Genomic DNA, 14,792 nt, shown 5'->3' with positions numbered 1-14,792 from the left:
CTACAAATCTACCCAGGGGTGTGTCTGAAAACGCTGGTAGTAAAAGACTATGTGAGTGTGAATGACCTGTGATGAGGTAAATGCTGTGAGTAATGGCTGCAAGTGTCTGACAGTTCCCTGGGAGAGGGAATGAACATCTGCTGTGAGCTGAAGCAGCTATGAGAAGGTAACCCTGATGGGGTGAGATATCTGTGAGGCTGAAGACAGCTGTCTGTGGATGGATACCATGTTTTGGCATAGGTGGTTTCCTTCATTGGAGACTGCCCTTCCCGTGGTTGTTCCTTCCCGGGGTAAGACCTGGCTAGTCATTGCTTGCGTTGAGAAACATGTGATGGTGTCTCCGCGGCTTCTGTTTTGTATATTTTGCATATTTCCCATAAGGGATGGGGGCAGTGCTCTAGAATCACTGCGTTGAGAAACACGTGATGGTGTCTCCGCAGTGTTGGATGTTGATCTCCATGAGGTCAGTCATCCTCATTTTACACATGTTCTTCTAATGCGGTGACGCTGTCTTTGCAGCATTCTCCGTGTCCCAGGCCCTATTAACCTGCCTCTGTTTGCGCTGTTCTCCTGGTCCTTGCACCCTTATTCTTTCCCCTGTCTTCTCTGCCTCTGTCAGTTCCCCCTCTGCTCTCCTGCTGTACTGTGTCCTCAGTTGTTCCTACCCGGTCCTGCTCCTCACATCCTTCCGCTTTGTGTTTCCTCTTTTGCAGCCTCCAGCCATTTGCACCCGCTACGCTTCGGTCCTGCGCTCTGCCTGATCCTCTCTCTCTGTGCTCCCCTGTGCTCACTGTATGGATACGCCTGTGCCTCCACTCCTGCCTAGTCCTAGTCGCCCCTTTGGTTCCGGCTGTCGCGGTTCCATCCCCTGGGGGTCTGCCCCTAACACTCCCTGTATAGGGGGTGGTCCTCACCTGGGCACTCGCCCTCGGGGGCTCTGGAGCCGTGACCCAGAGGGTCCACTTCCGGGTTGCCTCTCCGTACCTTCCCGCTACCGCAACCGTAACAGTAAGAACAGGCCATGGACCCCGCTGGAGCCACGGCTGCCCAAAAAGAGTTGGTTTTCCTTCAGGAGAACCAGACGCGCATGTTGTCCTTTATGAAAACTATGGACTCGCGTCTTTCCACTCACCAATCCTCTGACCCTGGTAACGCCGCTCAGTTGGCGGGCTTACAACAAGAATTGACAAAAAAAACACATGAAGAAAAGAAAGTATATGCACACAAATAGGGATCACCACAAAGATATGATAATCAAAAAGTATCAATTTTATTAATGGACACAACAAACAGACACATTTTCTATTCATGGCATATGTAGAATCTCTATGTAACCTTAGTAATTATTGATAATATGGTATTTTTGATCTAAGGTCATGATTGTCATTACAATTGATTTGATAGACCCTAGGTTATGGTAACTAACAGATACCTGGCATTATACTGAATGGTTGGCCTTGGGACCCATAGTATTTAACTATTTATCAAAATGACCCATTGTTTTTGTTTTGTTATCAGTGTCTGATTGTTCAGACTTTTTAATTGTTTTTAAACAAAGTGTCTGTTTGTTGTGTCCATTAATAAAATTGATACTTTTTGATTATCATATCTTTGTGGTGATCCCTATTTCTGTGCATATACTTTCTTTTCTTCATGTGTTTTTTTTGTCAATTCATTTATATGCACTAGGTGATCCCACCTAAACTGACATTGTGGTTGGTGCCCGTTTATTCTATATCTTGTCTTACAACAAGAATTGGCGCAGCAGCGTGATACCCAGTTCCATATCCTCAGCTATATGGCTTCGGTGGACGGTCGGTTGCTCGCTTTGCACTCGGCCGCCTCCGCCTCTCCTGCTGCAGGTTCCCATCCTCCTCCATGGCTGGCCAAACCACCCCGGTATAGCGGTGACGCCAAATTTTGTCAGGGTTTTTTAAATCAGTGCCGCCTCCAATTTGAATTAATGCCCCAGCAGTACCCCACTGACCGAGCCAAGGTGGCCTTCATCATCTCGCACCTAGAGGGAGATGCTCTGGCTTGGGTCAATCCCCTCTGGGAGCGTGATGACCCGGTGGTTACCCAGTTATCCATTTTTATGGACACTTTTCGTCGGGTTTTTGACGAACCAGGTTGGTTAGCCTCCATCACTGAGGCTCTATTCAGCCTCTGCCAAGGTTCACTAACCGTGGGCCAGTACGCCATACAGTTCAGGACCTTGTCCGCCGACTTAGGTTGGAATAACGAGGCGTTGGTGGGCGCCTTCTGGCGAGGTCTCTCGAGTTGTATTAGAGATGAGCTCGCTGGTCGAGATACCCCTACAGCTCTGGAGGATTTGATTTCCCTGGCCACACGGATTGATCTCCGGTTTCAGGAACGGGCCAGGGAGAGAAGGGCCTCTCGTCCTTTATCTTCTCTTCACTGACCACTCAGTCCCCTACCCAGGATTCTCTCCTCAGCCTCCGCCCCTGAACCTATGCAGGTGGACCGCCTGAAGCTCTCTGACCAGCGCCGCAGGGAGAGAACCCTCCAGGGCCTTTGTTTCTACTGCGGCAGCAGCTCCCATTTGCTCCGAACCTGTCCTGACCGTCCGGAAAACTTCTCCGCCTAGGCCAGGTAAGAGGCCTTCCTGGGCGTTTTTGATACCTCTCAACCCCTCACTTTGTCTGTCCTTTTGCATGTTGAAGGGAAGCGGGCTTCTCTGGTGGCCTATGTGGACTCGGGTGCCGCCGGAAATTTTATTAGGCTTGAGGAGGTCAACAAATTTTCTGTTCCTGTGAAGCCCTTAGTGAACCCCCTAAGCCTTGCTTCCGTAGATGGTCGACCCCTACTAGAGACAGTTACTCATGTCACTCATGAGATAGAGTTGCAGGTAGGAACCCTTCTCAGGGAGAAAATTACGTTTTTTTGTCTTGGCAGGTATTTCCCATCCTATCCTACTCGGTCTTCCTTGGTTACGACTCCATGAGCCCACCTTAGACTGGCATAGCGGCAACGTTTTGCGCTGGGGGGAGTCTTGTCGGGCTCGGTGTCTGCTGCCAGTGCGTCCTGTGGGTACCCCCCTTCCCTCTCCTGTTCTCTCCGGATTATCGTCTGCCTACAGTGCCTTTGTGGATGTTTTTGATAAGAAAGAGGCCGAAACTCTACCGCCGCACCGACCCTACGACTGCCCCATTGAGTTCGCTCCCGGCACCACTCCGCCTCGGGGTAGGATTTATCCTCTCTCCTCGGCGGAGACCCAAGCCATGTCTGAATACATCCAAGACAACCTGGCCAGGGGCTTCATTCGCAAGTCATCGTCCCCTGCAGGAGCGGGCTTCTTTTTTGTAAAGAAGAAGGATGGGTCGTTGCGTCCCTGCATCGATTACCGTGGCCTGAATCGCATCACCGTGAAGAACAAATATCCACTGCCACTCATCTCTGAGCTCTTTGATCGGCTGAATGGAGCACGTGTGTTTACAAAGCTTGACCTACGAGGGGCCTATAATCTGGTTCACATACGTGCTGGAGATGAGTGGAAGATGGCATTCAACACACGTGATGGGCACTACGAGTATTTGGTTATGCCCTTTGGGCTCTGCAACGCACCTGCAGTATTCCAGGAACTCGTTAATGATGTCTTTCGAGATCTTCTCTACTCCTGTGTCGTAGTCTACCTGGACGACATCTTAGTCTTCTCTCCGGATCTGGCCACACATCGCCGAGACGTTCGCCAAGTCCTCCAACGTCTTAGGGAGAACCATCTTTTTGCCAAGTTGGAGAAGTGCCTCTTTGAGCAAACTTCGTTGCCGTTTCTTGCTTACATCGTCTCGAACTCAGGGTTAGAGATGGACCCTGAGAAGGTCTCGGCAGTTCTCAAGTGGCCGCGTCCCCTCGGACTAAAGGCTATCCAGCGGTTTTTGGGGTTTGCCAATTATTACCGGCAGTTCATCCCCCCACTTTTCTTCGTTGACTAAACCCATCTCGGCTCTTGTTCGCAAAGGGGCCGATCCCAATCATTGACCCTCTGATGCTGAAGCTGCCTTTGAAACCTTGAAGCTGGAATTTGCGAAGACTCCGGTACTCCATCGTCCAGATACCAGCCGACCATTCATTTTAGAGGTTGACGCCTCTTCGGTGGGAGCAGGAGCAGTCCTTCTGCAGAAGACCTCCTCCGGGCGTACTCTCACCTGCGGATTCTTTTCAAAGGCTTTCTCCGCTCCCGAACGTAACTATGCTGTTGGAGACAGAGAACTTTTGGCCATAAAGATGGCTCTTGAAGAATGGCGCCATCTTCTCGAGGGTGCTCTCCATCCATTCATCATTTTTACGGATCACAAAAATTTGGCCTATCTTCAGTCCGCCCAAAGGCTCAATCCAAGGCAGGCCAGATGGTCCTTGTTCTTCGAAGGCTTTGACTTCGAACTCCACTTCCGACCCGGGGATAAGAATATCAAGGCAGATGCCCTGTCACGGTCGTTCCAGCCAGTGGATAAGGAGGAGGGTCCAGCACATCTCATCGACCCCGCCAAAATCCTTACCGTGGCCCCTCTAAGCCTAGTCTCCCCACCATCTGGTAAAACCTTTGTTCGGAGTGGAGCTAGACTCAAGGTTCTTCATTGGAGCCACTCATCAAAATTTTCAGGACATTCTGGAGTTAAGAAGACTCTCTCGCTTGCCTCCCACCATTATTGGTGGCCTTCGCTTCGCAGGGACGTCCAGGATTTCATCGCCTCCTGCCCTTCGTGTGCCCGAAACAAGCTACCACGACATCGTCCTTCGGGACTCCTACATCCGTTACCTGTACCTACCAATCCATGGACTCATATTGCGATGGATTTCATCACCGATTTGCCCTCCTCTTCCAAATGTACGGTTATTTTGGTAGCCGTGGACCGATTTTCCAAAATGGCTCACTTTATTGCTCTACCTGGTCTTCCTACCGCTTCTGAGTTGGCAAGGATCTTCCTGCTCCATGTCTTTCACCTCCATGGTTTTCCACAGCATATTTTCTTGGATCGAGGAGTCCAGTTTTCCTCCCGTTTTTTGGCGAGCCCTCTGCGGGTTGCTGAAGATCACTTTGGATTTTTCCTCTGCCTACCACCCCCAGTCTAATGGTCAAGTCGAGCGAGTCAACCAGGCTCTAACATCCTATCTCCGGCATTTTTCCAATGTGCACCAGGATGATTGGGTTTCACTTCTTCCTTGGGCTGAATTTGCATATAATAACCATCCAAGTGAAGCCTCCTCCAAATCTCCCTTTTTTGTGGTTTTTGGTCAGCACCCCAGCATTCCCCTTCCTGTGTCCCCCACCTCGGGTGTACCGGCAGCGGACTCTTTGTCTGTGGACTTCTCTCAGATTTGGAGGGAGACCAAAGTAGCCCTCGAGGGTGCCAGCCTCAGGATGAAGAGGTATGCTGACAATAGTCGGCTAGACGCACCTCCGTATCGCCCAGGGGATAGAGTTTGGTTGTCTTCTCGGCATGTCAGGTTGAAGATTCCCTCCTATAAATTAGGTCCTCGCTACACTGGCCCCTTTCAGATCTTAAGTCGCATCAACGACGTGGCCTACAAATTGAAATTGCCTGCCTCACTAAGGATTCCCAATACCTTTCATGTATCTCTCCTCAAACCTGCAGTATTTAACCAATACCACTCCGCGCCTTCCCAAATTTCCCAACCCTGTAGCTCGGATAACACCTTTGAGGTTCGGGATATATTGGCTATGAAGACAGTTAAGGGAAAGACCCTGTTTTTAGTGGATTGGAAGGGTTTCGGTCCTGAGGAGAGATCATGGGAACCCCAGGAGAATATTGATGCCCCTCGCATTATGAGACGATTTCTCTCCAGCGTGAGGAGAGGGGGACGTAAAGGGGGGTACTGTTACTCCCCCGGGCTTCACTTACCTGGCGGCGCGCACTTCCCTGTGCCCTCCTGCTCTCCGGCGCGTCCCCACTCCCGGCCTCCTGCTCTCCCGCTGGCCGGCGCCTGCGCACTGCCTCCCTTCAGGCGCGCAGCCCCCTGGGTAACATGACACGCTGATCCCGCCTCCAATATGGTGGCGCCCAGCGCTACTTATGGCCGGCGTCTGGACAGGTAAGACGCCTGTTCTTCTAACACGGTGATGCTGTCTTTGCAGCACTCTCCGTGTCCCAGGCCCTATTTGCGCTGTTCTCCTGGTCCTTGCACCCTTATTCTTTTCCCTGTCTTCTCTGCCTCTGTCAGTTCCCCCTCTGCTCTCCTGCTGTACTGTGTCCTCAGTTGTTCCTACCCGGTCCTGCTCCTCACATCCTTACGCTTTGTGTTTCTTCTTTTGCAGCCTCCAGCCATTTGCACCCGCTACGCTTCGGTCCTGCGCTCTGCCTGATCCTCTCTCTCTGTGCTCCCCTGTGCTCACTGTACGGATACGCCTGTGCCTCCACTCCTGCTTAGTCCTAGTCGCCCCTTTGGTTCCGGCTGTCGCGGTTCCATCCCCTGGGGGTCTACCCCTAACACTCCCTGTATAGGGGGTGGTCCTCTCCTGGGCGCTCGCCCTCGGGGGCTCTGGAGCCGTGACCCAGAGGGTCCACTTCCGGGTTGCCTCTCCGTACCTTCCCGCTACCGCAACCGTAACAAATGCTATGGGCAGTGTTGTAGCCTTGTTGCTAGGAGCAACGGAAGAGGACTGCAAAATTCGATTGCTAAGGGCAACGGTTTCCTAAGCACATGGTGCAGTGCTGGCAGCGCTGAGCCAGGAAGGCTGACGGTCTTGAAAGCCATGTGATATACTGACCGGGGTCAGTGGAAAAGACTTATAGGACACCTCTGCGGTAGAGGGGTCCGAGAACCTGCGCGGCCAGCAGGTGACTGTCGTGAAAACCGTGGGATATGCTGATTGGGGTCAGAGAAAGAGACTGTGGATTGTGATAGGGTGCATCTGTGGATAAGAGGTACCCAAGGACCTGTGCGGCCGACACAGGTAACGGACAGGTGTTCGTGTTGTACTGACTGGGGTCAGTGAGAGAGACTGTGTACCTGGAGGGTTCAGTGCGCAAGGTCCTGGAGGGTCATTGTTGGGAGGTTCTGGGAGAAGAATCGGATCCCTGGAGCACGTGGTATGACCTTGAACCTGGTGAGGCGTAAGTGTTGGACAGTCTCAGGCGGAGACGGATGTCCTGAATAGCACCCGCCGAGCCCCTGGACCTGGTGAGGCCGGTGTGTTGGGAAACCCTGGGAGGAGGGCCGGCTCCCTGAATAGCACCCGGTGCGCCCTGTGTGTTGGACGGTCTCAGGAGAGGAGACGGACGTCCTGAAGAGCACACAAACAGGACACGTGAGTTTTGTGTTGCATGTTTGTTTTTTTTCTTTTCCCTTTCAAGTCAGCCTGCGGTGGCTCAGTGGGGGTCAAGAATGTGACAAGCGGCTTGCTGTAACTCGGCGGGGTTACGAAGGTGACAAGCGGCTTGCTGTAACTCGGCGGGGTTACGAAGGGGACAAGCGGCTTCCTGTAACTCGGTGGGGTTACGAGGGGGACAAGCAGCTTGCTGTAACTCGGCGGGCTTACGAAGGGGACAAGCGGCTTCCTGTAACTCGGCGGGGTTACGAAGGTGACACCAGCAGCTGTCTGTGAACGGCAGCCTGGAGGTGTCGGAGATGGGTGACAGCAGGAGCTGTGGTGGTGCCAGCAAGGACTTGTGTGGTATCGTAAAAGAGACATAAACTGTGTGTGTGAACAGTGGTCTAAGGAGACCTGTAGAGAGGAAATGGGGAAATCCCGAAAGGGGGAGGTGACCCAAACTGGGGTGGTAACCCAAAAAGAGGTGGAGTCCCAGCGGGGGTTCGACCCAAATCGGGGTGGTTCAGGAAATGGCAGCACTGGTTGCCGCAGTGTGTGTGTATGACTTTTCAAGAATCGGGGACAGTCTTTCCGGATAATGATGGGCCGCAGGTGTGTACCATGATGTTGCACCGAGGAGTCTCTGGACGGTTGGACTCAAAGAGTCAGTAAAAGACTATGTGAGTGTGAAGGACCTGTGATGAGGTCATAGCCATGTGACCCGGTGGGCGTGGCTACGGACCATATAAGGTGGCCAGGGTAGGTCACATGAGTGAATGCTTGGACCCGGTTGGTCCGTTGTGGAAGGTCCCGCTGGGAGATGGGCTTCCTGCCTGACAGCACATGAATGCTGTGAGTAATGGCTGCAAGCGTCTGACAGTTCCCAGGGAGAGGGAATGAACGTCTGCAGTGAGCTTAAGCAGCTATGAGAAGGCAACCCTGATGGGGTGAGATATCTGTGAGGCTGAAGAGCCTGAGTACTGGACGTTGCGTAACCTGTGTGACCACAGGTTTAACTGAGGGAAGCTCTGTCATGAACGCTATGCTAAATATATGAACTTTATGTTGCTGCTGTGGGTTTATGATGCCTGAATAAACTGCATGAATTGTTATTGTTTTATGGAAAACCTGTGCTAGACGTGATTATTTGGCTGCCAAGCGAGTGTCCCCAACCTTGAATGACAGTGCTAAGTTACACCCTGCAGTTCGTGGAAGATTGTTAGCAGTAGTGGGACATCCAAAATAACCCCCCTGCGATAAATTGTTAGGGCAAGACTAGCTTGCTGTTTTTTGTCACATGGTGCCAGCGGTGGGATATCTAAGATAAGCCCCCTGCGCCTGTGATAGCCGTGTGTTGGCAGTGCGTTGCATCCCTCCGTCCGTGACTTACCCGTGTCAGCGGCGGGATTGTGAGACTTTGTAACAGAAGAGCCAAGAAATTCAGAGATCCAAAGAATCAGAGACCCTTTACAAAGCCACAGCCAGGAGCACTCTACAGGATCGCTGCCAGATCAGGGCTCTATCACAAGGACACAGATTTGCCATTCTACAGGATGTCAGCTTAGGGGACCATGGCTCCGGCTGAAAGAATAGAGATCTGCTCCACTGACAATCACTGAACGATGGATGCATTTGGAGTAGTCAGGATGTGGACCCACCGGTAACCTGACTCCATGGAGATGTTCGGAGAAGCCAGGATGTGACCCTCCGGTCACATGGCCTTGTACCTCAATGGACTGTCAGCTTCCTAAGTTTGTTGTTACCTCCTCTCTGTGCGTGCGACAGGTGGGGGTATTCGGCACTGGAAGCTCTGAAGTCACAGTTGCTCTTATCCCGGCGATTCAGGGGAAGGGTGAGACTCTGTAATTTTACACCATCTTGGGTATTTTGCCTGTTATTTGCCTGTTTTATGGTTCAATAAATTATTGCCAAACTGTTTTACCCTCACCCTGCCTTATCTTGTGCCTCTGACCTGTGCCTGATGTTGTGCCCCTGACCGGTGCCTTATGTAGTGGCCCTGACTGGTGCCTTATGATGTGACCCTGACCGCTGCCTTATGTTGTGCCTCTGACTGCTGCCTTAATATTGTGCCTCTGACGGCTGCCTTATGTTGTGCCTATGACAGGTGCCTTATGTTGTGCCGCTGATTGGTGATTTACATTGATGAGTAAAAGGGTAGCAATGCATAACTAGTCATATGCTAAATAGCTGCAAGTCAAATTTATGTATGAGATATCCAAGATGATTGTCTATAAATGATGGTAGTCTCACGATCTAAGCTGTAGTGGATGATGAGATATGAAGCCTTATGTTGTGGCCCTGACCAGAGCCTTATGTTGTGGCCCTGACCGGAGCCTTATGTTGTGGCCCTGACCGAAGCCTTATGTTGTGGCCTTGACCGGTCCTTATGATGCATAACTAATCATATGCTAAATGGCTGCAAGCCAAATTTATGTATGAGATATCCAAGAAGATTATCTATAAAGTGATGGTAGTCTCACAATCTAAGCTATAGTGGATGGTGAGATATGGAGTCTGAAAGCCATACGTTCAAAACATTGTTATCCTTTCAATCATCAGTGTATGTTGTGCCAATTATTAGTAGTTTATGTTGTGTCTAGAATTGGTGGTATATGTTGTGTCCATGATTTGTGGTTTATGTTGTGACCATAATTAGCTGCTTATGTTATGCCCATGATTGGTAGTTTTTATTTGGACCTTGGTTTATAATGTGCCCATGATTGGTGGGTCATGATGTGCCCCGAATTTGACACATTGTTCAGTGAGTGTTCACAATGTTGTCAGCAGTGGGGAATCAACTACCAAGACTGATCTGGTCACTAAAATGTTAGGACTATGGGATTCAACACAACATCGTGCCCCTACAGCTCACATCGGCTTCTCTCAGTTTCATCCAGGAGTTCTGGGAACTATGAACGCAAGCTTGTGCCCTTTATATGAATAGCGCTTATATGGTGTAAGTGGCTCATGTAGTGCATGAATACAGTGTGATGGGGCGCTTGTACATGTGACTGCCCAGTGTATTTGGGTCCAGCACCTGAGAGACCCATAGATGGCACACAAGTGGTGCTGAAGAGGGGTCACACACACTTGGGTGGTGCTGTTTTTCACAAATTTTCTAATTCTGATTGATTTTAGGCTGAGTATTTCACATACATTTTTATTCTGCTTGATACATATCTGTCTACATTCATGACATCATTTCTTTTTTTCAGCATAACAGCATACATCCGTCCATCAGACTTCTTCCTCCTGGACTGAGAATCTCCATAATACCAGAAGAAAAGACTTATTTCATAACCTCAGGATGAACTGAAAATGGACATCTTAAAAATTTTTTAGTCTTCCAAATTCTGTGCGCTGCATATTATTTCTGAAGGAAGGTGCCTCATTTCCCTCTGTCTCTATTTATTTAATGTGAACTTTTCAAGGCGGAATGGCCGACTCTTTAAATAAAAAGCAATAACCGGGTCACTTCACTTATGATATTAAGGACCGCTCTGGAAATTACAGTGAGAACTCATTAAAGAGTCGATATTGACTTTTAGGATCGCTGCTTCCAATAGGTGGCGCTAGAGTTCTAGTCCTCTTCCTCCATGAAGAGACAATTTGCATATTTAATTTCCCAGAGGAGTATGCATGGCTAATAAGTCTCCTCACTCTGACATGCCAGGCTTGGCTTGTCACTCTCCACAAGGAGAAACATTACCCCTCCTGTTTCACACTTCAGTTTTTTTGTGTCAGATAAAATCCGCCAAAATGGCGGAAAGCGGATCCGTTGCTAACTGATGTGAACAGATGCCACCAGACCGTTTTTTTGACGGATCCGATGAATGAAGAATTTTAAAGGAACCGCAGCCCGAGGGGGGGGGGAGAGGGAGAGAGAGAGAGATTGAGAGATTTTTTTTTTCCAGGCGCCAGAACAGACTTTAGGGATAAATTTCAGGCTGAGTGAAGTCTTTCGGGCATGCGCAGTGTGAAGTGCGGATCCTGCCACCCGAAAAACGTTACATGCTCCGTTCGGGCATGTCGGCGGACGGCAAAATTTTGGCGGATCCGCAAAAAAACGGATCCAACGGATGGCCGTCCGTCAAGATCCCCCAGTAATGCAACTCAATGGGAAAAAAAACGGATCCGCCAAACAAAATAGCGGATCTGATTTTTTTGCAAAACGGCAGATCTTGACTGATGGACAAAAACTGAAGTGTGAAACAGGCCTTAGACTACTGATATGTCTAAAAGACGCAAGCACAAACAGGAGAGAGGGTGCCTGGTTTACTAAACATATTTCCATACACCCTATTAGTGAGTTAATAGAGGGAATCCTCGGTTCAGCAAACTCATCTCCTAACCTGGTGAATAGCTACAAAGCGCATCTCCCATTTATGAGAACCTGTCCTGTCCTGCATTACACAAACAACAGATATTAAGAAAAAAAATATATGCACATGTGTTATCGCTGTGTCCATAATAGTACGATCTAAAGAAATGTAAAAAAATAACCATATTTTTCGGACTATAAGAAGCACCGGACCATAAGACGCACCGAGGTTTTAGAGGAGGAAATTAGGAGAGAAAAAAACAAGCAAAAAATGTAGTCAATTCTGTACTTTATATCCCCTATCCTGGTAAATATGATCATCCCCATCCTGATACACATGGCCCTTCATCCCTATCCTGGTATGCATGGCTCCTTCATCCCTATCCTGGCATGCATGGCCCCCGCATTCCTATCCTGGCATGCATGTCTCCCTCATCCCTATCCTGGTATGCATGGCTCCCTCATCCCTATCCTGGTATGCATGGCCCCCTTATCCTGATATGCATGGCCCTCATCCCCATCCTGGTATGCATGCTTCCTCATCCCTAGTCTGGTATGCGTGGCCCTTTCATCCATAACCTGGTAGGAATGGTCCCCCTCATCCTTATCATTGCAGGAATGACCACCTTCATCTTTATACGGGTATGCAGGGTCCCCATCTCGACCAAGTATGCATTGGCCCATCCCTAACCTGGTATGCATGGCACCATCCTTAACCTGTTATGACTGGCCCCCATCCCAGTCCTGGTATACATGGCCCCATCCTTATCCTGGTATGATTCTCCTATCCCAGTCCTGGTATGCATGGCCCTATTCTTATCCTGGTATGAATGGCCCCATCCCAGTCCTGGCATTCATGGTTCCATCCTTATCCTGGTATGATTGGCCTCATCCCAGTCCTGGTATGCATGGCGCCATCCTTATCCTGATATGATTGGCCGCATCCCGAACCAGGTATGCATGGTCCCATCCTTACCCTGGTATGATTGGCCCCATCTAGGTCCTGGTATGCATGGCCCCATCCATATCCTGGTATGATTGTCCCCATTCCAGTCCTGGTATCAGGGCATTACTGTCCTGACTGGCGTATGGGGCCCCGTGAGCAGAGAGGGCCCACAGCGGGCTCCCTCTCCTCTGCTGAGCGAGCCCTAGCAGTAGGATTCTGCGGTGCAGTAGGATTCTGCGGTGCAGTAACTGAACCTGAGTCCAAGATGCAGGTTCAGTTAAACTCTATTGCCGTGCGGGCCCGGAGGCTGGTAGCTGATGTCAGTGCACACGTCGCCTGTGTATGACGTCATTGTCATTCGCCGGCGAGTGCACGCTTGAACTGCATGGAGGGAGCATCGCCGCAGGAGCGCTGCCAGGTAAGGAGTAAGCTTTTATTTATTTTTATTGAAAGCGGCACGGTGGCAGGATGGGAGACACGGGGGGCAGGAAGGGAGACACGGGGGGCAAGATGGGTTACACGGGGGGGGCAGGATAATAGACACGGGGGGCAGGATGGAGACATGGTGCAGGATGGAGACAGATGGGGCAGAAATATGGAGCAGGATGGAAACAGATGGTGCAGTCAGGTAAGGAGAAAAGTTTTTTTATTGAAAGCGGCAAGCCGGAATATGTTTTGATGGCAGGATGGATACAACTTATTTGCAAGAAACAGACTTGATAAATGAGGAGGAGGTGTCGCACTGTATGTTAGAAACGCGTATATCTGCACAGAGATTGAAGCTTCAGAGACTGGGAGTTCTGTGGAAACTGTTTGGGTTAGAATACAAGGACAGAACAATGGAAAGGACACCATTGTAGGCATTTACTACAGGCCGCCTGTGCAAGCTGAAGATATGGATGAACTCTTTATGCATCAAATCGCCAAGTTCTCCAAAAAATATGACATAGTTGTCATGGGAGATTTCAACTATCCAGACATTTGTTGGGAATCTCTCTCAGGCAAAACTAACAGGTCAAGGAAATTCTTATCCTCTCTTGCTGACAACTTTATCTTCCAAAAGGTAGGGGAGAAAACAAGGGGAACTGCTACCTTGGATCTAATCCTTATAAACAGGGAGGAAATGGTTGAGGAGGTAAAAGTGGCTGGGACCCTAGGAGGTAGCGACCATGCTATTTTAGAATTTTGGATAACTAGAGGAGGAAGACCTGTGAAGACTCAGACGTCAAGGTTAGATTTCAGAAAGGCAGATTTTTTAAGAGATTCAGAAAGAGAATTGGAGGGATCCAATGGCTGGATATCCTTAAAGACAAAAATGTCCAGGAAGGATGGGAAATCTTGAAAAATGAAATTCTCAAAGCACAATTGTTAACAATTCCAAAAAGAGGAAAGAATAGGAAGCATTTAACGAAACCAGGATGGATGAACACAGAACTTAAGCACATGCTAAAAAGGAAAAAAAAAATGTTTATAAAATGGAATTAGGGAGGCATATCTAAAGAAGAATATAATGCTGTCTGCAGAACCTGCAGGGCACAAATCAGATTATCTAAAGCTGACAATGAATTGAGGCTTGCAAGAGATGTCAAAAGCAATAATAAAGGATTTTGGGAATATGTCAAAAGTAAAAGAAAAGTCAAAGATGCTATAGGATTTTTACAGGATGAAAATGATGAAATGGTAAGACAGGATGTTGAGAAGGCCGAACTTTTAAATTCCTATTTTGCATCTGTTTTCTCTCAGAAAGGAAATGTAACATCAACTATTCTTCTCTGTCCTATTAAGGGAATAGAAGAATCCAGGATATCTATAAACAGAAAGATAGTGAGGAAACACTTAGCTAACCTAAATGAATTCAAGTCTCCAGGTCCAGATGAATTACACCCCAGAGTACTGAAGGAGATAGCAGAAGAAATTTTTGAACCCCTCTCCATAATCTTTGAAAATTCTTGGAGAACAGGAGAAGTCCCTGTTGTGAGTTCATTTTCCCCTTCTTCACTGAGGTCTGGGGAACTCCCTATTCTGGTAAAGGAAGGTAATGAGCCTGATTATCAGGCACCTGAGTCTAATAAGGATGACTGGCTGAGTGGAGTCACTGACTGGATATAAGGCTGCCGACGCCCTCCTGCCCTGCGGGTGATTTCTGTGTGGACTTCTAGGACACCAGTCTGATTCCTGCTTCCCTAAAGCTAAGTTTCTGCTTTGCCTGTTTG

General features: G+C 49.2%; 1 protein-coding gene across 1 annotated transcript in view; it reads left to right on the top strand.

Moving 5' to 3' along the window:
* The window catches only part of LOC141101197 (uncharacterized), a 259,136-nt gene extending 248,354 nt beyond the window's left edge, over positions 1 to 10,782 (top strand). Inside the window, exon 21 of the mRNA XM_073590063.1 lies at positions 10,528 to 10,782. Within this exon, the coding sequence (XP_073446164.1) occupies positions 10,528 to 10,532 (5 nt within the window). The 3' untranslated portion in view covers positions 10,533 to 10,782. The remainder of the gene's footprint in view (positions 1 to 10,527) is intronic.
* The last annotated feature ends 4,010 nt before the right edge of the window (positions 10,783 to 14,792 follow it).

The sequence above is a fragment of the Dendrobates tinctorius genome, unplaced genomic scaffold, assembly GCF_039654945.1.
Source record: "Dendrobates tinctorius isolate UK_male_01 unplaced genomic scaffold, ASM3965494v1 ptg000116l, whole genome shotgun sequence".
Classification (NCBI taxonomy): domain Eukaryota; kingdom Metazoa; phylum Chordata; class Amphibia; order Anura; family Dendrobatidae; genus Dendrobates; species Dendrobates tinctorius.
Note: the sequence above shows the minus strand (reverse complement) of the source record. Positions and strands in the feature narration are given on the sequence as shown.